At 51.5% G+C, this 23,730-nt stretch overlaps 2 protein-coding genes across 3 annotated transcripts in view; one reads left to right on the plus strand and one right to left on the minus strand.

The window, feature by feature from the left end:
- ASTN2 (astrotactin 2) overlaps positions 1 to 23,730 on the plus strand; it is a 305,793-nt gene that overhangs the window by 190,727 nt on the left and 91,336 nt on the right. Inside the window, exons 14-16 of the mRNA XM_058853725.1 lie at positions 2,767 to 2,891; positions 3,246 to 3,350; positions 4,740 to 4,919. Coding sequence (XP_058709708.1) covers positions 2,767 to 2,891; positions 3,246 to 3,350; positions 4,740 to 4,919 — 410 coding nt within the window. The remainder of the gene's footprint in view (positions 1 to 2,766; positions 2,892 to 3,245; positions 3,351 to 4,739; positions 4,920 to 23,730) is intronic.
- Positions 10,434 to 18,060, minus strand: TRIM32 (tripartite motif containing 32). Of its 2 annotated transcripts, none has more exons than XM_058853726.1 (2): positions 18,026 to 18,060; positions 10,434 to 15,327 (listed from the first exon to the last, which is right to left on the minus strand). In XM_058853726.1, the coding sequence occupies exon 2, from the start codon at positions 15,253 to 15,255 to the stop codon at positions 13,312 to 13,314; it is 1,944 nt and encodes a 647-aa protein (XP_058709709.1). In that variant the 5' UTR covers positions 15,256 to 15,327; positions 18,026 to 18,060; the 3' UTR covers positions 10,434 to 13,311. The 2 variants fall into 2 exon arrangements, with proteins under 2 accessions (XP_058709709.1, XP_058709710.1); XM_058853727.1 differs by lacking the exon at positions 18,026 to 18,060 and adding an exon at positions 17,326 to 17,858.

The following is a 23,730-nucleotide window of genomic DNA, read 5'->3' on the forward strand; positions in this document are numbered from 1 at the left end:
GCCTTTGGCCATTTGACCTTTCCCAGCATCAGGCTCATTTATATGGAGTCACTTCCCTCCAAGGCAGGCACGTGCTCTGGGTCAGATGCTGCTGGGAGAAACTGCATTTCCTCCTGTAATGACTCAGTATCTGCAAAATGCCTGGGGAGATGCTCAGATCCCCAGCAGGAGAGCGCTGTGCCAGGGAGTGGATTCTGTGTGCGTGGAGCAGGAGAGAGCTGCGTGCTCACGGCTCCAGCGAGCCCTGGGCAGCTGCTCCACCGGGGAGATGCCGGGGGCAGAACAAGAGACACAGGAGGATGTTGTGGGGCAGGCAGGTTTATCTGCATCCCACCTTGATGATTAATAACCCTGTGAACCCCACAGCTGGCCCTGCAGCCGTGCAGAGGTGCTGCTGGCACGTGTGGCAGCACGTGCCCAGGGATGCTGTCACATCCCTCCCTTCATCTGTGTCCCTCTCCCTTGCACAGAGCCCAATGGCTTTGATCACAGCTTCCAGAGAGCAAAAACGTCTGGCAGGAACAGTTTTCTGTGCCTCCACAGTGCATGCAAGCCCCAGGTTATTAGGAAGGCCCTGTGGAAGAGGAGCTGCAGGCCTCTGCCAGCTGCCAGCCCATAGGATGCTGTGCCCTGGGCTCACCCCAGCAGCAGTGTGCCCTGCCTGGCATGTCCCCATCACCATCCTGCCCCTGCAGGCACTCAGGATTCTGCAGAGGGACTGTGCTGTGCCTCACATGAGCTTCTGGCACCTCTCTTGTCATCTCTTTGTGTCACTTGGGGCGTACCAGGCCCATCTTCTCATGTGGGACAGCACTTGGGAGGTTCCAGCAGCTTCCTCCTGGGAATCCCCTCCTCAGAGGTGGGGTATGGGGCTGGGCAGGCAGTGACCCTGGTGCTCATCCTGGGGCAGGATGGGGAGCTGACCTGTCAGGAAAGGGACAGTTCCATGCTCCAGGATGTCAGGCAGGCTCAGTGCAGCTGTATCCCTCTTTCCCAGTGCAGCATCACGCTTCTCCCCGGCTTTGGGATTTGGCAGCGCTGGTGTTTTCCCTTTTCTGCTGAGGCAGAGCGGCAGAGACACCAACATGCTTCTTCCCCTGTTCCCTACTGACTTGCCTTATTCTGCAGCCCCAGTTCCCACCACCCACACGGCTCCAGCAGTAATTGCAGTTCCCCATTTGGAATTGCTGTGACAGCAAAGGGCTCAGAGCAGCAGAACACTCCGCCATGGGGATCCCGTGCCCAGCGGGATCAATCGGAGATCTGCGAGCACGCTGTGAGTGAGAGGCTTTTCCCCTCAGAAAAATAAAGCACTTTTCCTTTTTTGCACTGAGGCAGTGCAGAAAGGCAGGCTCCTGAGATGCAGGCAGGTGCTGGTGGCTCTGAAATGGGATTGCAGTGTGAGGCAGGCTGCCTGTGCAGCCAGGGAATCATGGAATGCTTTGGGTTGGAAGGGACCTTAAAGATCATCTTGTTTCAACCTTCCCCTAGACCATATTGCTTAAAGCCCCATCCAGTCTGGCCCTGAACACTTCCTGTGCCCCACTCACTGTGTCCCTACCTTCAGAGGCTCCTCCCTGTGCTCCCCTCCTGCCTTGGGGCTGGGAACATCCCCAGGCTGCTTCACAGGGCTATGGCTTCCTGCTCACCCTGGGCACATCTGGGCCCAGAGCAATGGGAGTATCCCAGGGAAGTGTTCCCTGAAATCAGCATCTTGCTGTGCTGGGACTCCTGGAGGTGGCATGGGTGTCCCCAGTTGTGAGAGGACCACAGGATGACAGATCATCCCCCCAGGGACAGGCTACAGGGGGTAAAACCAGGGAGGGTGAGTGAAATCAGCAGCTGTTTAAAGGAAAAAGAATTACAAAAAATGCAGCTGGGGCAGGCGGTGCCAGTCTGAACCTCCCCCAAGCTCCTGGGGCTGACCTGATTTTGCAGGAACCTCCCTTTCTTCTGCTCTGCTGCCCTTTTGTCTCCACACCCGGAGGGTGTGAAGCCTCCTGGCCTATATTTTGGCTCTAAGATCAATATTTAAAATGCCCCCTCCTGTTTCCCTGGCGCAGGCGCGAGGCATTTCGCTTACCGGGGGAGGCTCGTCTCCCAGAGACCTGTCTGTTCACCATTTCAAATCATTTCCCTGGCACCGTTGTTCTAGAAACAATTCATTAGGGGCCTATTATACAATGTTATACCTGCCAAGGTTAGAAAAGATCCTGCATGTGTGGTAATATTGCACTGTGAGCTGTACACGAGAGCGGGGTTTTTTTGTGTCTGTCTGTAGAATTTACTTTTTCCTGCCTTTTGGAGAGCGAGTCACTGGGGGCGGTGAAAACTCTGCTGGTGACGATGCTGCCTGGGGAGCCCCAGCAGAGCTTGGCCACTGTCCATCTGTGAAGATGCTGCAGGTGTGGAAAGGGGCAGCTTTGGTGTGTAGCAGCGATTTATCTTTCCTCTCCAGGGGCCCACTTTGAAAATCTGGGCCAAACCCAGTGGCCGGGTCCCCAGGCTGAGAGCAGTTCCTTATTTCTGGAGCACTAATGGAGCTGCACTCCCTGGGGAGCTCATTAGGCATCACCTCAGAGGGCTGCACAGCCAGGGCTGGCTGGTAGAGAGGCTGCAGACCCCATCCCCTGGCAGGGCTCCCTCTGGAGCAGGTGTCCCCCAGCCCTCCTGAGCCTCCTGTCCCTGTGCCACCAGGGCTGCCCAGCCCCGCTGCCCGGCCGTGCCCTGCATCGTTGCTTTGCAGTTGTCTTTTTCTCTCTGCAGGGAGAATAACTTCATCAAGGACTTCCCCCAGCTGGCTGATGGCCTCCTGGTGATCCCACTGCCCGTGGAGGAGCAGTGCCGTGGTGTCCTCTCAGAGCCCCTTCCTGATCTCCAGCTCCTCACAGGTACGAGCTGCCCCCAGCTCCAGTGTCCCAGGGGAGAGCACAGGAGGAAAAACCTCTTCTGGGTCCCAGTGTGGTTCCTGAGGGGCATCATCACCCCCTTTGTGCCATCCTTCCTACGTGCCTGGGGCAGAAATACTCTGAGGCATGTGGGAGTCCAGCCCAGCAGCATCTCCATCCCTGTGAGCTCCTGGCAGTCACAGCCACCCCAGTGCTGGTCCTGCCAGCACTCCAGGGACCCCACAGCACCACTGGGAGTTTCCAGCCCTTCCACCACCCCATTCCTCACCCCTGCAGCACAGAGCAAGGTGGGGGCATTAAACATTCCCCAGTCACCCACCTGCTTTTTCTTTGCAGGGGACATCAAGTACAACGAGGCCATGGGGTACCCCATGGTGCAGCACTGGCGGGTCAGGAGCAACCTCTACAGGGTGAAGCTCAGCTCCATCACACTCTCTGCAGGTGAGGGATTCCAGGGGCAGGGAATCATGTGTCTGCATGGCTGGGTGGTGGTTTTCTGCCCCAAGCATCCCACTGACATTTCCCACCTCCTGCAGAGGCAGGCAGGGAGATTCGCCTCCTTTTTTCACAGGGGGGAAACTGAGGCAGGGAGTTTGTGCAGCAAGAGATGAGGTCAAAGGCAGGAGGAATCCAGTAAGCAGCTAGCAGGAAGGATTTGTTGTGGGGTGGCTGTGTATATGTATAGCTACAAAAACCAGTCCAAAAAAAAAAAAAGTGGTTTCAGAAGAACCAAAGCGCTTGGAAAAGCAGGTCATATAAAACAGGGAGTCACAGATGAAGAAGGGGTGGGTGGGAGGATCCTGCAAATGTCAAAACATTTCACTGCCACGTTTTTATAGCTACACATTTTGTTTCAGAAATGCTGAAACATTTTGTTGCGACCTGAAATGTTTTGCCTTTTCGTTTCAAAATAGCACTTTTTATTTAAAAATCAACGAGTTTTTTAAATGGAGAGAGAAAGAAAAAAAGATTTAGCGCTAACAGGCTGCACAGCCCCAAAATGAAATAACCTGCTCAGAGCTGCAAAAAAATACGTGGGTTCAGCTCAAAATGAATTCTTCTGGGTTTTTTATTAAAACAGCCTTCTCTTTCAATAAACCAACCATCCAACCAGCCAGATAATCTCATTTTGGTGACAGTTATGACGTATATTTCTTGCAGTATGTTTTCCGTTCCACCACTGAACCAAATCGGTGCTCTCAGCCAGCTCTAAGTGATGCTGAAGTGCTGTGAAGTCACCAGCATCTCCAGGATATTTCACCTCCACAGAGCAGCGGGGTCCATGTCCTTGTCCCATGCCAGAGGTCCCTGCTGTCTGCATGGATGTTGCCCAAGTGATGCCTTGACCTTTGCACACCCACGGAGCTGCCACCAGCCCAACCCTGTGTGTCCCTCTGGGCTGTCTCCAGCTTTCCTAAAAATAGTTACCAGTTGTGCTGGGTGTCTGCACTAGGGATGGAACATCTCTGGTTGTGGATTCAGCCAAGCAAAGGCCAAGCACATCCTCTGGGGAGGGTGTTAATGATGTGCCAGCAGCCTGAAGAGCAGATGAGCTGGGAAGGATGGAGTTTGTGTGTGTGTGTGTGTGTGTGCACGTGTTCACATGCACATCCTTGTAAAATTATCTGAGAAACCTCTTAGGGAGAGGAATCAGAGAAGGAAGTCAGAGCCACAGGACAAGGTAATAACAGGTTGTGGATTCCAAAGGATCAGGTGGAGGCAAGAGGAGGAACTGCAACCATGTGGGTCCTTGTATGAGCTGAGCAGGGAAACTCTGGGGCTCCTTCCCCTGCCTGGCTGCCCTGCCCACCCCCTGCCTCCCTCCCACAGGCTTTGCAAACATCCTGAAGATCCTGAACAAGGACAGCAGCCGGGAGGAGCTGCTCTCCTTCATCCAGCAGTTTGGCTCCCACTACATCGCGGAGGCGCTGTACGGCTCCGAGTTCAGCTGCACCATCCACTTCCCCAGCAAGAAGGTCCAGCAGCAGCTCTGGCTCCAGTACCAGAAAGGTGAGGAGGGCGACGGGAACGGGCAGGGGCACAAACATCAGGTGTTGTGTGCTGGTTTGCATCCATCACCCTCTTTCCCATGCGTGCACCATCCCCCTGCTGGTTGGCAGAGCCTTGTCCCAAACTGGCTGCCCAGTGGCAGCATCCCTGAGCCACCCTGCCTGCTCCTGCCCTTCAGCTTCCACACTCTGGCTCCATCCTTGCTCAGGGTGACCCCTGTCCCCACGGTGGCCCTCGAGTGCCCGGGGTCAGCTGATGGAAATGTGACATAAATGAGCTGTCTCAGAATGGCTTTGTTTTATTGCTTGTGACAATGACAGTCTTTAAGGAAGTGCATTAAATCAATAGCAGACTCATTGTGCTACACCATAAATAACGAGACACATCATTAAACAGGGCAATAAACTTCAGGACTTTGAAGTAATACAATTAGGTTATGTTTATAAAAACTGCCTTATCGCTGTAGCCTTCCATTTGCCAATTCATCTCTCTCCTCCAGGGAGTTGGGGATATGCCCTGGATCTGATATTTTTTCTATTTAAAAAACATCTGTGGTGTATCACAGAGCCCACCTTAGGGCTGATGGTGACAGAGGCCATCAGGGCACTTGAATCCTGCTCTGGTGGCACTGCCAAGAGCAGCCTCGCTCCCTGGAACCCGACAGAAGGAGGTGTTCTCCCACACGCCGCCTCCCTTGCTCTTGGCTCATTTTCTTCTCCGTTTTCCCAGCACAGCTCGTCTTGTAAGCGTATTTATAACACCCTGTGCTCGTTTGTTTGGGTTTTAAATAGTGATAAATGAAGTTTGCCATAGCAATGCCCCTGTTTAGCAGGAGGAGGCACGTGGAGGTGGGTTGTTTATGTACTCACGATGTTATTAATCACTCGGGAGCACTCCCTGCACTCCAGGGGCAAACATGTCAGACCTCGAGTGCCCCATGGTCCCAGCACCATCACCTGGGACCAAACCAAACCCAGACAAGGATTTCTCAGGAGAATGAGAGATGGGAACGAGAGGCAGCTGCTGCAGTCCAGGCCTGGCACAAGCATTGCTGCTGTTCCACGATGCTGGGGCCAGAGGGGACATGAACAGTGCTTGATCTGGTGATGAAACATCTCCCATCCCTTCACTCCCACCTCCCCATACCAGGGCAGTGGTGGCTCAGGGCTCAGCCACAAAGCCCCACAGTGGCACAGGGCCTGAAGGCAAAGCAGTGCTCAGGGACAGAATAATTTCCTTTTAGTCCACGGTATGCAGCTGGCCGAGGTGGATCCCTCACTCCCCACCCGGGTCCTGCCCCCACTCCCGGAGCTGTGCCTGGCTGCCCTGGCATTTTTGGGGCATTCAGAGTGTCCTTTGAAGCACCAAAGCACTTATGGTACTCCAGGGATCCCCTGAGGGGGATGTAATACCTGGACATAAACCTTTCAGTCCTGTTTGTGCAGTGTTTGGGCACCAGGTGCTGGCCCTGACCTTGTGTTTTGTGCATGGCTCCATCTGTGGCTTTGGTGGGGTCAGTGAGGTCAAACTTTGGGGCTGTGGGCAATGCAGAGGTGACCAGTGTTGTATTCAGCTCTTTGATGGCCAGAAAATGCACTTGGAAGGACATTGAGGATGGTCAGGACCCTTGGGGAGATCAGCTTGTGGACAAAGTGTCATGGGAAACCCAGGGCTCTGTCCCAGGGAAATCCCAGTTAGCCAAGAGAAAGAGCTCGCTGTTCATGGTAGATGGATTTTATTCCCAACTTGTCTGCTGATTTACCCTCATTTTGCCAGCAACATAAGGCAGATCAGAATAAATAGCTCCAGCTAGACAGTTCTGGATGCCTTCTCCACTCAGAACAGCTCTGGCCTGCCAGGCTCCCCGCTGCTCATCAGCCCATTCTGAACTGCTCAGTGAGAACACATATGCATCAGCTCTAATAAATATAAAAGTAGGGCCAGAATAACTGTAATTTGTTAGTGGACAAAACAGGTCACAAGAGGGGAGAGAGAGGAGAGTCTCAAGCTAATTGTAACGGCAGCAACTCAGAGAAAAATGTGCATTACAGGGTGTTTGCAGCACCACACAAAATTATTTTAATATTTTAATCAACTTCATAAATCAATCGCCGGGCCTCAGGAGGAGGCCTCCAACAATAAAGGCACAATCTGTGCATCGAGCCCTAATTGAAAACATGGTTTTGAGGAGAAGCTGATGCCGCTGGTGCCAGGGCAGGCGCTGGCTCTGTGCCGGGGCTGGAGCTGTCCCAGAGCCTGTGCCACGGGTCAGGCTCTGCAGAGCTCTGCCAAGGGCAGGGAAGGGGATCCACCTCTGGCCAGGGACAGCACGGAGCGGGCAGCCTGCTCTGCCTGCAGCAGTGACCAGCGTTCCCTTCCTCCTGCGGGTGGATGAGGACTGTGTGGGGGGAAGTGAGGTGACAGAGCAGCCTGCCCTCGTCCCTAAGGGCTTGCAGAATCCCACAGGGACAGCCAGACGGGCACGGTGGCACGGCTGTGGCACACTGAGCACTGCGCTCCTCAGGGCAGGCACGGGAGCATCCCCCAGGCTCCCTCACAGCCTCAGTCCGTGAGCACACCAAAGCAAACTCCAATTTTACTTCATGCAGAGTGATTAAAAGCCCATTTTTTGGGCTGCTTGCTGTGGCTCTGTGCAGCCAAGCAATGCTTTAACACATCGAGTGGCCTCCAAGCAGGGACCTTGAGATCGACCCAGCCATTGATCTGTGCCATGGGAGCCCACATCGGTTTTCTTCCTCGGTGGAGCCAGCATTTAACGCTGACGGTGCCTCATTAAGTTGGTAGCAGTTGTGTGAGGACCTTCATTTGGCAGCTGGGACAAATGTGATGTCCCCAGCCAGCTCCTGCTGTGTGCAGGAATGTGCTGGGCCTGGCAGGATGGAGGGAACTGGCTTTGTCACGGTGGTGCTGTGGATTTCTGGAGAAACAAGTGTGGATAACACCCCAGAGTGCTGGCTGCTGCTGAGCAGTGCCCTCATGGCATCCACACTTCCTCCCTGTCTCTGTTCTGTCCCCACAGTCACTAGGTTGGGGTGTATGAGGTGTTGGGACAGCTGACCCAAACTGGGCTACTCCTCACCACACAGTGCCGTAATAATAAACTGCAGTGGAGGCTGGGATCACCCCACCTCAGAGACTCCAAAACTCTACATCAGGGAAGAGAATGATCCCTCCATCCAGCAAATCTCCCTGCTGGTAACCACTTCTTTCACTGATAAAAGTTCAGCAGAGAGCTGGTTGCTCTGTGGCTCCTCGTTCTGGCTGGTGAGGAGGAGAGCTTGCTTAGGGAAGGGGAAGAGCTGCTCTGATTGCAAAACCTGATAGCCTTGGTGAGATTTCTGCAAGAGCTGTTCCAGTTTGCTTACTCCCACTGGAGGAGCCCAGCTGGGAAGCAGGAAGGGATGCTGATGGGCTCAGGATGTCTGTGCCTGGGTGGGGAGATCCAGAGGGTTTCACTGCCCAGCTGGGAGGTTACTTGAGGTCTGCAGTGAGGGAAATGATTGTTTTTACTGAATTTCCTATGATCTCTAGATAGAGTTTCCTTGGCTGAGGTTCCCTTGCCACGCTGAGTGCTCAGCAAGCTCAGCCTGTGGCTGCTGCAGATGGGAACAATGTTCATGTTCCCTCTCAGTGATCGATCATTTATAGGAATATTCCTTGGAGGGGCTGTGTTCTGGCAGGTCCTGTCACATTCTCCAAGCCTTTCTGCTCCTTGCCCTCCCCAGTACTTGTTTCTTTTCTCTCAGACCACACTCCATGAACTGCATTTACCTGTACGAGGTGACGGCTTTCATGCTTTCCTGTGAACTCACCAGTTTTCACAGATCTTCATAAATATCCTTCATAAAATTACGGATAGAGCCTGGGGCTCTGCTAAAATAGCAGTCCATATTCTTTTGAGGCTCCCTCCTGTCCTTTCAAGGCTGCATTTGTCTCCCTTCAGGTCTGATACTGCCATTAATACAATTAAGATTGAACTAGTCTGCAGGAATGTTTAGTTTTCCTTTCCTAGATGCAATCAGGTGCATTAAGAAAGCTGTAAAGCTACTTTTTCAGCAGTTAAAGGACATAATGGGTTTCCTTTATATGTGCTTGGTCAGAAGTAGAACACATCGAATTTCCCTGTTTTTGAGATCTGTCCCTATGTACAACCACTCTATTACCTTTTGAACACTCTTTTAACACTCTTAATTGCTTGCTTTATGTCATTATTTCAAACCCTCAGATTTCAACATTTTGTTCGGAGGAGGTAAAAACAATCTAGCTGCTTGCCATGAAATTTAGTTTAGACTAAAACATGTGCTGTGAGTAAGTCTGCTAAATGACCTTATGCACTGCTCATTGTAATCCAGAATTGCCAGGCAAGTCAAGCAATTAGTTGTGCAAAATGAAATAACTTTAAATCCTCGCATTGAGTAATGACCCAGAAAAATCACTTAAGCTATACAATAGGAACAACTCAAAGCATCTGGCTTTATTTTTACTTTTGTAACTCTACCCCTTTTGATGAGGAACAGGCTCTCCTCTTCATGCCTTCATTCCCTGGCTCCTGGTTTTGCCTGGAACAATGTCCATGGCTCAGCTGTTCTACTCTAAGAAATCTAAACTTGTGATAAAGCTCCAGGGTAGGTCCAACAGCACCACACAGCAGCTGTTCTGCAAGGGTTGGAGGATGTTTGATAAACCAGAAATTCCAACCTGTTTAAAGGGCTGAGATGAGCCCAAGTGATGAAATCCTTCACCCAGACCAGGCAGGTGGCTGGAGAAGGGGAGAACCTGCATGTGCTGTGGGTGTTTCTGCTGAGGAAATGTCCCTGCTGACCATCCAGGAGCCATCTGGCAGCTCCACTGGCACCACCCCAGCTGGGGTCAAGGCACCTTCACAGCCGCACCCTCAGTCACACCAGGCTCCCTCACCAGCTCAGCTGCCATGGCAGAGTTTTGATCTAAAAATAATTTAACCATGGTGCAACATCAGAACAGCCCAAGCTGGTCTCCAAGGAGGGGGAACTACGGAGGAAACCCAGGTGTTTTGTACCCTCACAGTGTAAGTGCACCAAAGGCTGAGGTCTTCTAGGTGAGCCCATGGCACCTGGTGTGTCCTGGCTGCACCACAGGTCCCCACTGGCAGAGCAGGGATGAGCCAGGGGATGGAGTTTTCAGCCAGGCTCCCATGTCCTGCTGAGCTCCCAGAGCCACTGAACTGAAATCAGACTTCTGAAACATCAGGAGACAAGGAAGATACTGCCCTTGAGGCAGTGTCATAGGGTACAAAACCACAGCATTGGTTTATAAGGTGGGTAGGGAAGTGTCAGGAAAGTTCCACAACTCTGCCAAGATCAGATTTATCCTCGACAGCCTGACACATAAAAAGGGTCTCGTAGCCTCTACATTCCCAATTCAATCCCCACTGGCTGTAAAATCCAATCTGCCATGGAGGGGAGAAGATGAAGTGTTTTAATAAGAAAATGAGCCATTTGCAATGCACTTTTAATTGGATCAATTTCTCCTTTATTACACAATCTTTAAAAACCAAACACATACGTATGACCAGACAAGCTCTTCCTCCAGATACAGAGCAGGAGCCAAACTATTTCAACATAATCCTTAATTACTCCATTTCACCTCGTTTGGCAGATGATCATGACATTGTGTGGGAGCACCACAGCAAGAAAAGCTCTGTAACATCATCTCACAGTTGAGTTTTGTCAGGGGATGTGCAGACCCTGGGTGAGGGACAGAAGGTTTTCTTTTTACCTTTTCTCCCTGAAACTCCAGACTGGAAGAGTTGCAGGCAAGACAGAGTCCCAACACTGCACTGTCCTGGCCCACCAGTGCAGGGTGGTGTTACTTTTCTTAACTCTCTGAGTGAGAAACAGATGACAGACGCTTTGTTTGAACTCTGTAACCAGGAACAGGCTGGAGTAACCAACTGCTCAGTTTACTGGACCAGCTTTGAAATTTTTCCTTTTTTTTTTTTTTTTAATTATTATTTCAAGCACTCCAGGAAATGTTATTGCTAGCAGTTGTGCTGTTTATTGCAAAAAAAAAAAAAAAATTAAAAAAAAAAATAAAATCCACGGGAACAGAAAATTACAGAGGTACATATTATCATAGATAATATTGCTTTAATTATTCAGGTCCACGGTAGCCTCCTGTGTGGAGCAGTTCTTGGAAGCAGGAGAAATGTTTAAAAGAAACCAGAAGGGGAGGAACTGCCATTGTCATAAAATAAGAAAAATGCCTTCAGTTACAATGTCATGAACTGTAGCACAGCCCAGTAATCATCACCACCTCCCCAAAACACACATTCAGGATGAGAAAGGCTCCTCGAATTGCTGTCACATGCCTTGGGCAACTGCCCCCTCCCACCCAGAAAAGAGAAGCAGAGAATGTGAATAGAGATGTAGAAGTCTGTAGCCTTGGCAAGCACAGCAGGGGAGGGGAGGGAAGGGGAGCTGAGTCCCCTGGGTGCCTCAGCACCATCAACCACCTCATGCCTTTAGCTCCCTTCTCCACAAGCTTTTCCCAGCACATTATAGCAGGAAAAATTGGAAGCTGCCCTGATGGAAGCTCCATCACACAGCTGTGTTTGCGTGTTCATTCCTTCAGCACTGGCTGAGCACAAGAAAGAGAGGGCAAAAAAAAACCCAAATCCCACCAAAATCTGCTTCCAGCGCTTTTTCTGCAATCCCTTTAACTGCCAAACATCCAGCTAGAGCAGCAACAGCTCACCAACCTGTTTCTCTTTTCTGTTTCAGCAGGGAAAAGTAGATGGGCTTAAAAAAAAAATAAAAAAATCACCTGTTGCAAACATGTTGTAGGACAAGTAGCAAACAATTTGCTGGAGCACGGCAGCCACCATAAAATCAGCTTTTATATTGTCTGTCGTGGCCCCAAATTTGCAACTACGTTGTTGATGGCAACAAATAAATGCACTGCAGTGTAACTATTATCTGTGGCAGATTAACATGCTACCACTGTGCCCTATTTAAATGCATCTTTCCTTCAATAAACTATTCTGGGCGAGCAGCACCACACTGAGGTACACATTTATCAGCCAGGAGAGCAGCACTGTGGGGGCCTTGGTTCACACAGCTGCAGTTTTGTGCTTCATTTGGCCCAAAGCCACGATGAGCAGCAATTCTGGTGCCTGCTGGTGTCGTGGAAAAAAGAATTACCAAAAAAAAAATAAATCTCAGGAATGTAGTGTTTTGCTGTGCAAGGGAAAAAAAAAAACTCACCAGTGGATGTGCTTCCAAGTCTTAAAAAAATAGAAGTGACATAGTCCCCCTCCTGCCCATCCCTATCTCAGGAGTGAGTAACTTGCACAGAGGAGGTGCAGATAAGTGGAAATCTATTGCTAAATGCAGTGCTCTGGAATGCAGAGTAGTGAAGTAGTGAACATACAATACATTGCATTTAATCTCATTTCCTACAATCTCCCATTCTTATTCCCCTAGTTCTTCCCCCTTCCCCAGGAAGTTTTAGATACCTGATAGACCTTCCATAGACAGTTTCCAGGATACATTTAATAATAAAACAACAGTAAATACCAACCCTAGATTTCCCCTCTTTTTTTTTTTTCTTTCTCCAGCCCCCTCCCTCCCTTTTTATCCCCTTCTATCTAGCAAAACTCTGATTAGTAATAAAACCCCTGCATTCTTACAAATCAGGAATAAAGAGGGCAATTTTCTGGCTCAGGTTGGTCTCCCACGATTGCACAGTACTCACTTCACATGGAACAGACACAATTCACAAATGGCACGACAGGGCAATCTCCTGAACACCAGAAAAATGGGAGAGACAGCCCTGCCTCGTCAGGGTGGAAGCAAAGCTTCATCTCGGCGCGGTTGAAGAGGCCATTTCGTTTTATGCAGTGCTGCAAGCACAAATTGCTCTCTCCAGGAGTTGCCCAGACAACTGCTACCCAGTTCCTTGCAAGTACCACAGGATTGCCTCTGCTAGTTCTCTAAGGGAAGGGTGATTTAGAGTTTTTTAGAGTTAGTCAGTGTTTATGGCACAAAGAAAGACACAATGGTTGAAGCTGGAAGTGTAGGAGATGTGGCATAAGGAGGTGAAGAGGTTTATGGAGTGATCAGTCACAAGAACCAAGACTGCAAAGGATGGATCCTTTCCATTACGCTTGTTCTTATTTGTATGGATTTTATATAAAAAAAACAAGAAGAAAAAGCAGACCACCACCACAAAAGCTATTTTGTTTCTAAACACAGAACATGATGACCTCTATGCCAAATCCCCTTCAGTTATGGCACGATCTTCCTGAAGGCTTGACACTGGTTCCCGTTGGATTTCAAGGAGGTTGCAAGAATCTCCACTGCCAAGACAGGCTTTGCTTGCAACCAAGCCTTTAAGGGGTGGAGTATCTTCTCAGGTGGTAACTGTAGATCTTAATGCAATGATCCCAACAGTCCAGCACCAGCAGCTGCCCTTTGGGAGTAATGGCAATACCCACCGGGCAGGTGAGTCCCTCCCGGATTAAGATGTTGTAGCCTCCTCCTTTAGGAAAATGCAGGATTTCCTTACGACTGCTGTCAGCAACGATCAGATCTCCCCTGGAATCAACGCACATCCCAGCAATGCACCTGAAATCCTCATTCTCGGAGAAGAAATGGCTGATCTGGCGTCCCAGCTGCCCATCTGGGCCAACGGAGCCGATGGAGAAGCCTCCTTCCAAGTGGTGCTCGTACTGCCGGTTCTCCAGGTTGAGCCCCAGCCCCTGAGTGAAGTAAATGGTCCCTTCAGCGTCGCAGGTGACAAACTTGGGGCGCACGGCGCTGCACAGGCAGCTGTACTTCACCACACCCACGCCACGGTCCACGGTGAAGCACCAGAGCTTCCCCCCTTCCACGTCGGTGACGACGAACTGGCCCGAGGGCAGCGCGGCGATGCCCCAGGGCTTGCTCAGCTGGCTCCGGTGACACGCCACGCAGTGGCCGTCCATGGTGTACACCTTGACAGAGTTGTCGTAGCTGTCCGTCACACCGATCAGCCCGTGGCAGTTCATGGTGACAGAGAGGGGGGTCAAGTTGGGCAAGTCTGCTCCAAGGAAACTCAGCACGAAGCTGTCGATGCCGCTGGGGCTGCGGCGGATCTCCTTCAGGAAGCCCTTGCGGGTAAAAACCTGGATTCGGAAGTTGCCCCGGTCTGCCACGAGCACCTCGCCTTGGCTGGTGACGTGCAGGCTGACGGGGAGGTTGAACATCCCTGGCAGACTGCCCTTGGAGCCCATCTTCTTGATGAAGTAACACTGCTGGATGCTCGTGGCTGCTTCAGGCATCCTTGGCTTGGCTGGTGAGGAGTGGGGGGTGCAGCTGGGCTCCTCTTGCACCAGGTCAGGCTCTCTAAACGGTACAGAGGAGGATGCTGCACTTTCCACGAGAGATTCCTCCACGTTAACAGTCCGGGGTTTCTTCACCACCTGCCCGATCTGCAGTGGTCCCACGTGGCTCACCTTCAGGAGTTCCACCTCTTGGAGAGTCAGCTCCCTCGGGAGACTGTTTGTCAGCTCTGGTTCTTCCTCATCCGCTGCCTCCTCCAGGAGAGCTATATCCCCCTGCTTTATTTTGGCAAGGAAATAGTCACAGCGAGACATTATCTGCACTTCTGCTAAGTTCAGCAGGTAAGCTTGCTCCTCCATCACCTGGTTATTTATCTTCTCCACTTCAGACAAAGAGGTGGTGAAAAACTTGCGTGACCTGGCCAGTTCCTCCTGGATCTTGCGCTCCTCTTTGCTGTACTCCTGCAGAACCGCTTTGTATCTGGATTGCAGGTCTCTTGAAACATCCTCCAGGGCAGCTTTCCTCTTCTGAAGATCACCCATGAGCTCCCGAAGCCTGGCAAGCCTCGTCCCAAATTCCCTCCTACGCTCCTCAGCAGCCTCTTTGATAGCAATGACTCTGTGACCTGGGGGCATGTGTGAAGCCTCCTTGCAGGGCTCACACAGAACCAAGCTACAGCTCTTGCAAAAGTTTCTTGGCAGCCTCCTCCCGCAGACCTTGCACATGAGAAGTCCCACCACCTCCCCCAGGCCGGCCGTGTCGATGATCTTCAGCACGGTGAGGTTGTCAGTGAGCTGAGCCAAGCTGGTGATCCGCGTGATCTTGCTGCAGAAGGGGCACCGGATGCCATTGATGCTGTTGGCCAGGAGCTTCTCCAGGCACTGCTTGCAGATGGTGTGCCCACAGTGCAGGAGTTTGGGCCTCAGGTGCTCCTCGGTGAAGGACTCCATGCAGATGGGGCACTCCAGGACCTCTCGCAGCGCGTCCGAGTTGAGATAAGGGGCGGCAGCCATGGTGCTCCAAGGCAGCTTTACCCGGCGCAGTGCCTTGTGCTCACATCTATTCCAAGGTGCTCTGATTCTGTCCTGGAAGAAAAAAAGGGAAATGTGATTTATGTCACCACCAGCAGTTATGTATACATGCAATTTATTTCTGACTTATCGCCTAACCCTGCAGAAAAAGAAACCCAGTTAGCTTTTCCACGTTGGGAAGGATGGATTAGTCATAGCTAATCTCAGGGTGGGAAATTTTCAAAACTAACTTGCAGCTCCCAGTGCGATGAATTATTCACTTGCAAAATTTGTAAAGTAGAGCTGAAATAAGTGTAATGGCACCAATATGGAAGCCCAGTAGATACTGATGACTGAATCATCTCCTCATGGTGCCCATCTCCTGCTGCCAAGACTCTGAGTTTACATAATTTACTGAAACCCAGGGAGATTAAACCAGGCATTCAAAATGTTGTGCATCAAAGGAGGAACCAGATGGTGCAATGCTTTAGGACATTAATAGATCACCTCTGGAGACCTGCATTCAGATGTGACATCAGATACCAACAAAATAAATGTGCTTGGTTCACTCTGCTTTGCTAGAGAGCCAAAACACATTTTCAAGGTTTCATACATTTGCCAGGAAGTGAAAGTAGCAGGAATGTTCTGTCAGCTTCCACTCGTTCTGGGGGTGACTGTGCACGCTGAAAACACAGAGAAGATTTGATGCCAGTGTATCTCAGTAACCTCTGCCATGCTGCAGCATGCTTCATGCCAATTAAACACAGCTCAGGCAGGTATTAGCAGTAATGGAGTTAACAGACAACTCCAAACAGACTCCCAGTGTTCACTATTAGCTCCTGAACTCAGCTTAACTGCATTTAATTTCTCCTCGTTTCACAATCTCGCAGCGTTGACCTCGTTCTCGTCCCCTGGTTCAGTTTTACACCACTCTGGTTGCTGTTCAGCTTCAATCCAGGTTTCTCCACCCTCACATCCCTCCCAGCAGGGAGCAGATCCCAGCAGCTCTCCTGCCAAAGCAGCCATCCATTCAAAAGGAACAGAACAGGGCTCACATCATTAAGTTATTATTCACTAGACTGGGTTTTCAAATCCTTTGCTATTGTACTGCTTAGCCACTAAAAAATAGGGAAGAAAACCTTTCTTCTAGGGAAGAGGAGGAGGAGAAGGAAGTAGTTAGTCTTTGAAATAAAGAGAGAGTGGCAGAGGGATGTGAACACACAGCTCTTGCTGAGAAATGGCTGCTTGCACACAGCATTCTCACTTCCCTGCTGGGTCTGCCTCCTTCCTCTTTGGGAAACATTCCGTGTATTTCAGTTTGTTGCGTGTTCCTGGGCAGAAAAACAACCGCAAGGAAGAAAAGTTCTTTATGCTCATACAGCATAGAAAAAAAGCCCCCTAATTGTAATTTGTCATCTGCAGTTCAGAGTCCTTTAAAGGACGTATTTCATGAAGGGATTCAGTGGTGTGACAGAATCCCCAGGCACCATGCTGGGATCAGCTCCACGGTGGCAGGTTGAGTATCACAGCCCTGGCCCTGGAGAAGCAGAAACCTGGGCACTGCCATGGAGAACAGAAACCTTCCTCTGAGGGAGGAAAAAAATCTGTGATTTAAAATGATTTTAAAAAATGAAACACAGGATACCAGGTTCATTATTCTTACTTTCCTTGGAAACACGTCAAAAGACTCGCTTAGGGAAGGATGAGGGAGCAGCACAGGCACCAAGTACTGAGACTTACATTAAAAGCTACCTTTAAAACAAGTATTTTCATTAAAGAACAACTGTGGATGGGATTTTAAGTCAGGTTGGGCTTTTTGAGAGCTGATTTGTATGACATTCTTTTCATACATAACCCCCTTTATTGGAATGTCAGCATGCCCTCAGTAATGGGACGTTATTTTTTCATTTTATCTCCCTCTCACACTCGGCTGTGCCTCCATGGAAGTTTCCTTAACAGCGAGTTGTTCTTGCGTGTCGGTCCCTCCCGGGGCAGTTCCTCTGACGCAGAGCAGGGTATTACAGAGAGGATCAAGCCATAAAACCGTGAATTATGCGAGTTTTGTTTCCTTACATTCAGAAGAAATTTCCTGCCGTGGTTTCTCTTGTCACCCGGTAGTTTTTAGTGAGTGTCTGCGGTGAGAGCAGAGGCTTCACTTGTAATTCAGAGCTCGTGTCATTAACGAGGGGAAATAATAGGGTAATGCTGCAAAATAAGCGCCGCTGACAGGAGTTGTCACAACAACACAACCGGCAGGACAACCCCTGCGTATGGAGGGGTTTCACTGAAAAATCCAAGGGTTTGGGTTGGAAGGACCTTAACGATGACCTAATTCAACACGTTCCGCAGGCCCAGGCTGCTGGCAGCCCCGTCCAGCCCGGCCCTGGGCACTGCGGGGATGGGGCAGCCATGGAGTGCCCCGTGCTGGTGCCTGGCCGCACAAAGCACCCGCCCAGGCTCCGTCTGCCCGCGGGGTCAATGGCAGCGGGGCCCGCTCCGAGCCCCCTCAGCCCCGGCCGCCGCGCTCCTGCCCGGGGGGACGAAGCCAGGCGGACCCGCGGCGGGGAGCGCCCACCCTGCGGGGCGCGGCCCGATCGCCCCCTTCCATTCCCTTCATCCCATCCCATCCCCTTCTCTTCCCTCCCGTCCATCCATCCCGTCCCGTCCATCCATCCCGTCCCGTCCCCTCACGCCGCCCGCCCGGGGGTCCCGCCGTGCTCGCCCCGCCCTGCAGGGGGCGCCGCCGCCGCGGCCCCGCGCGCGCGCTCCTCACCTGCCGCCGCTCCGGGCCGCGCCGCTCCCGGCGTGCGCCGCGCGCCGCGCGTCACGTGAGCGTGGCCGCGGGGCCTGCCGGGAGATGTAGTCCGGGTTCCGTGGCTGGCCTGGCCTGGCCTGGGGGGGACACCGGGGGGACCGCGACACCGACACGGGGGGTGGGGATGGACCGCGGGATGGACCTCGGTCTGCCGGGCTTGTGCTGCGGCTCGTTGAGAAAATAAAGGTTGAAAGTAACAAAGGGGAAGAAGGACCATCTTTGCGTTTTTTATTTATTTTTTTTTTTGTGTTTGGGATTTTTTTTTTTTTTAGCTTGCTTTTTTTTAATCGTGTTGTTATGTGTCCTTTAGGCACACACGGGTTGTTCTCTGCCCTTTCCCTGATCAGGCAGTGCTGCTGCAGGATCAGCCCCTTCCCTTCTCTTCCACCTTCCCTTTCCTCATTCCCTTCTCCTTTCTCTATTCTCCTCTTTTCCCTTCCTCTTTCATTTCCCTTACCTTGCCTTGCATTCCCTTCTCATTTCCCTTCCCTTTTCCTTTTCCATTCCCTTCCCATTTCCCCCTCTTTCCCCTTTTTCTTTCCCCTCCCCTTCTCCCAGCAGGTTCCTGAGTGTTTGATGGGTTTAGCATCACCGACTGAAACGTGTGTTTCTCGTTTCAGAGGGTGCATTGGAGCATCCTGTGGGCTCCAGGACAAAAAGGGCTATTTTTGGGTAGAGCTGCAGCTGTGAGCAGACGCTGCAGGCTGGCAGTGGCAGCCAGAGGCAGGGATTTGGCCACTGGCCTATGGCTGGGCTCTGCCCCGTGATTCCTGAAGCCACTATCACCATCGCCAGTTTATTTCAATCAGGGACACCAGCCCCATTTTTGCTTGGATGAACCTGCTTTAGAGATGGCAGAGAGACCCCTTCTGCTGTGACCCTGTGGGGCTGCACAGCAAGCTGAGGAAGGTCAGGGGGAAGCCAAGGGAACCGTGTCCTTCACACACCACTGGTGCCACGGCTCCGGTGCCACAGGCAGCATCTCGTGGTCAGCCCAGGACCAACACGCAGCTCTCCAGCTCTGGAGACTCAGGCTCGGAGGAATTCACTGCCTGGGGAAGAGGCAAGTCCTCAGTTTAACCATTTCCCAAAATCCCTCCATGAGGCCTCCCTGCCTGCAGCGCTTTTCCACTGCTCACCTGCTCCAGCCGCCACCGACCTGCACTGAAGGAAGCACTTGCATAATGCAGCAAGTCTTGCCACCTTCTGCTCTTGATGGTTTTTCCACTTTGTTTAGAATAATGGTTCATTGGGAAGGGATCTACATCCCTGGAGCAGCAGGGATCAGCAGTGTGGGCGGTGGATGCACTCAGAGGCAGCAAGAGCAGATGAAAAGCCTGGCCAGGGTTGCAGAAGAAAACGAGTGAGATTTAAAGTCCAAGCCCCAGTGGCTCCCTGGGGGTGTTGCTGTGCCCAGGGAGGGGACACAGGGTTCACTCCAAGTTCCTGGCCTCACCAGGGAAATGCTCTTTCAGTCCCTGATATATGGGGAAGAAAAATGGATGTAAACACTGAAACCAGGGTGGTCTGGCAGATCTTGTGAGGCCACCCGCACCTGAAAATGAACAGTGTGAGGGAAAAAAACAATGGTAGAAATAGGAAATAATCCTCCAATGCATCCTGGGGAGAAAACAAAGGACTCTCTGGATTTAATTAGAGGTGACAATGACAAGCTGATGATATTACCCATCATGTGTGAGTGTGGGGACCCTACATGACAAGGAAGGATGGGAAGGTTGTGCAGCCCGGGACTCTGTCACCCTGACCCATGGACAAGGTGGTGTGTCCCAGGGGCTGCCCCATGCTGGCAGGACATCCAGCTGGCAGGGTTGGGAAGGTCTCAGCCATCCCATGGAAAGGGATGTGTGGGTGTGTTGGAGGAGAGAGGGAGCCAGCTGCCATGGAGGGGGGGATGTGGGGGGTCATGGAGCCACCCTTGTGGGGCCAAAGTGTTTTGGAGTTTATCAAGCACCGACAGCCAGGGGATGTTACCACACTCCCCTCCCCGAGGCTGGGATGATGACGGAAGGATGAGACCCCGCGGGTGGCACAGAGGGGCTGTAGGGTGAGGGCAGTGGGATGTGCAATACTCAGGGTGATGTGCAGTATCCCGGGATGGTGTGCTGCATCCTGGGATGATGTGCTGTACCCTGGGATGATGTGCTGTATCCCGGGATGATGTCCTGTATCCCAGGATGATGTGCAGTATCCCAGGATGATGTGCTGTATCTCAGGATGATGTGCAGTATCTCAGGATGATGTGCAGTATCTCAGGATGATGTGCTGTACCCTGGGATGATGTCCTGTATCCCGGGATGATGTCCTGTATCTCAGGATGATGTCCTGTATCCCGAGATGATGTCCTGTATCCCGGGATGATGTCCTGTATCTCAGGATGATGTCCTGTATCTCAGGATGATGTGCTGTATCCCGGGATGATGTGCTGTACTCTGGGATGATGTGCTGTACTCTGGGATGATGTCCTGCATCCCGGGATGATGTCCTGTATCCCAAGATGATATCCTGTATCCCAAGACGATGTGGCGCATCCCGGGATCCCAGCGCCGTCCTGCCGCGGTGCCACGAGAGGGCAGCAGGGCCCCACGGACCGACACGGCCACAACTGCCCCTCCGGGCCGGCCCCGCTGCGGGGAGGGTCCGGCGGGCGCATCCCGCACTGCCCATCCTCAGCTCCGCGCTCGCATCCTGCAGCCCCCCGGCCGCGCTGAGCGCACGCCTTCTCCCAGGGAAGGGCATTCCCACGTGGGATTCATGTCCCAAAAGTAGCGGTTCCTCAGCAGTAATCCCTCTTGTCCTGTCCTGTCCCTCCCACACACATGGATGGATGTGCCAGACTGACTCCCCTGGACACTGCCCACGCCTTCCTCGCATCCCCAGCAGTGTTTGCCCATCACTAACAGTGGGCAGCATTAAATCTGTCCAAGCTCTTCACAGACCTGGTGGCCACTGCACTGTCAATATCTCAGTGCAGGAGAAATTCCCAGGCAAACACATCTATTGATTTCCTTTCTAACTCCCTTTGGATGGATTTGCCAGCAAAAAGGATATTATTCCACCGGGTGATATACAGGCAGCCTGTGTCCTGGATGTGTCCTGGCCACAAGTCCCCAGTGTCCTGCCTGTGGTGGCACTAGGTCTGTCCAGTGAAGGGTGGAGTATGCAGAAGGTGGAGCAGAATTCTCTCTTCCTTGCATAAAATGCAAACCCGAGGTCCTAAATCAAGCCCAGCTGAGCAGCCTGTTGGTGTTGGTGGGGTTAACCTGCTGAGCCTGTAGGAATCCCTACCTGGGTCTGTTCCCACTTTTCCCTCTACAACTCCAGCTGGGGAGCCTTGTCCTGTCCTTGTTCCAAGCATTTCTGCTCTTCAGGAGATATCACATCCTACCCCTGATATGGCTGCATTTTTGTGGCAAGTGGAATGATTCCCAGTTTTGGGATGACTTGGGGATCTTTTGGAAGAGGTGTTGTATGAAATGCTGGGCCACTAGGAAACCCACCTCCTCCTGGGAGCTCTCAGTACAGATTTTACAGTGCAAATTAGGCATTACACTGTTGTTTTTGTTGTAGTAGTGGTGTTACCCTGCTCCCTCATGTCCAGGCACCAGGAGGTGCTGCTGGTAATGCTGGAAGCATTTTCCCACATCAGCAACTGCTGCATCCTGAGCAGGGACCCCTTTGTGCAGGCACACACCTCGTGCTGTGGGATTGTAAAATCCTGGTGGAGCCCAGAAACGCAGCCATGCACCCCAGCAGGCAAACAGTTCCTCTGCACACCCTGTGCTGTTCATTCTCCCTTTCTTACACAAGGCCTGATGCCTGGCACAAGGCTGTTATTTTATTTGTTTTGTGGTGTTGTTGGTTTTTTTTTGTTTTTTTTGTTTTTTTGTTTTTTGTTTAAATCCATATTTCAGACAAATAATTCCCACAAATTGCCGTGATGCACCCAACTGCATCCAAGGCTCTCTGCTCCCAAGCAGATGTTGCCAGGGTTCAGCTGGGTTGCCAGCAGTGTTAGTGACAGCATGTTCAGATTCAGGGGCTGATAAGGGATCCTCATATCCTCACTGCTGCAGCTGAGTCTCCTCCTCTTCCCAGAAAGGACCTCGGGAACATCCTGGCAGCAGTCACCTTCAAAGCCCTTCCCCAGGAGTGAAGCAGTGGCTTTGCAGGAGTGTCCTGAGAGGTTTCCCTGTTCTGTATAGGTAATAAAAGCCAGGCTGAGCCTACAAGAACTTGTGGGTCTTCTCCAGTTTACTGCTGAGCCCTTTCTTTGTATGCAGGGAGCTGATGAGCAAACCAAAACTCTTGTCTGATGTAAGGCAGGGGGAAAGTGAGGGACCCCAATCCCATCTTCCCTGGCTATAGCTGCAACCGCAGGTGCAGGAATATGTTCTGGAGGGAAAATATCTCTCAGGTCTGAAAATTCCCCCTGTGAGATGCCCTGAGTGGTGGGTGGGGCATCTGGGTGGGATGAGAGGGAAGTACTGCATCCAGCAAGGAAACCTCCAACTTTCTAGGGAGGAAGCACCTAAGCAAGTAGATGAGGAGCATCTCCTCCTCACTGCCTCTCTCTGGCTCTGGAGGAGCAGCAGGGTGTGCTGCTGCTGCTGCTCCCAGATATGTTCCAGTAGCAGAAACAGGGGGATTATTTTGTTAGGGCTGTATGTAAGCACCCCAAACCCACCCCACAAAAGCTACCAGGAATTGCTACCCAGTGCTGATGACATCTAAATGTTTGTCTGGATGACAGGTGGCAATTTCACAATGAAGCCAGTTTCCCTCTGTTAAATCATTCCCTACTTCATTTTCTTCCTTTGGAGTCATACCCAGAGCCCTGGTACCTCGTACGTTTAAGGGAGCACCATGGATCCTTGCCAGTCTGCAAAGGAATCCTTTTCCCCAGTGCAGCTGGGATCTGTTCTAAAGAGGATTAACTGCAGACAGCCAATTCCACCTCAGCCATGAAGTCTGCTCTGCTCACAGGTCTGCCATGAGTCACCCAGCTTTGTGGTTAATCTGTCACTGAGCCCCTGGATGCTGGGGAAGGGGAGCTCACAGTTTTCTACCTGACCTCATTTTCAGAACCCTGTGCCTTCCCCTGTGCAGCTCCACCTGAGCACTGCTGCTCCTGAAATGGCTTTGCTCCCGCTGGTTGGATTATAGTGATCTATAATTCTTAGCTATAAAGCAAATAATTCAGAAGGAAGGTTTGATATCCTGTTGCCAGTCATGAGATAACTGATTTCACTGTCTTTTCAGCCCTATGTTCATGTCCCCCCCTTAAAGCATGGCTCCAAAGCTTCCTTCTCCATGAAGGATCTCTAAAGCTGCTTCAGCTCTGGTGAAGAGGCTTTGCAGCCCAGAAGTTTAATTATCACCTTTCTCTTCTACATGTACTTTAGTAGTGATGTTAGATGTTATTCACAAGTGAGAAGAGGCTCATGGTATCCCCCTATAAATTTCTTCTTTCTCTGCCACCCTGTATTTCAAGGCTTCATGGCTTTCCCTTATGAGACTTGAAGTTGCCTGGAGCTGATCTTCTAGAAAATAATCTCTCCAAGAAGCAGCTCCACCTCCTGTTTCCAATGTCTGTGCACTCCAGTGTCTCCCTAGATGTTGAAACATCTCCCTACAGCCTTGTT

The sequence above is a fragment of the Poecile atricapillus genome, chromosome 20 (genome assembly GCF_030490865.1).
Source record: "Poecile atricapillus isolate bPoeAtr1 chromosome 20, bPoeAtr1.hap1, whole genome shotgun sequence".
NCBI lineage: Eukaryota > Metazoa > Chordata > Aves > Passeriformes > Paridae > Poecile > Poecile atricapillus.

Excerpts from the sequence above, each read along its gene's own strand:
- TRIM32 (XM_058853726.1), bottom strand. The coding sequence starts at position 15,255 with ATGGCTGCCGCCCCTTATCTCAACTCGGACGCGCTGCGAGAGGTCCTG.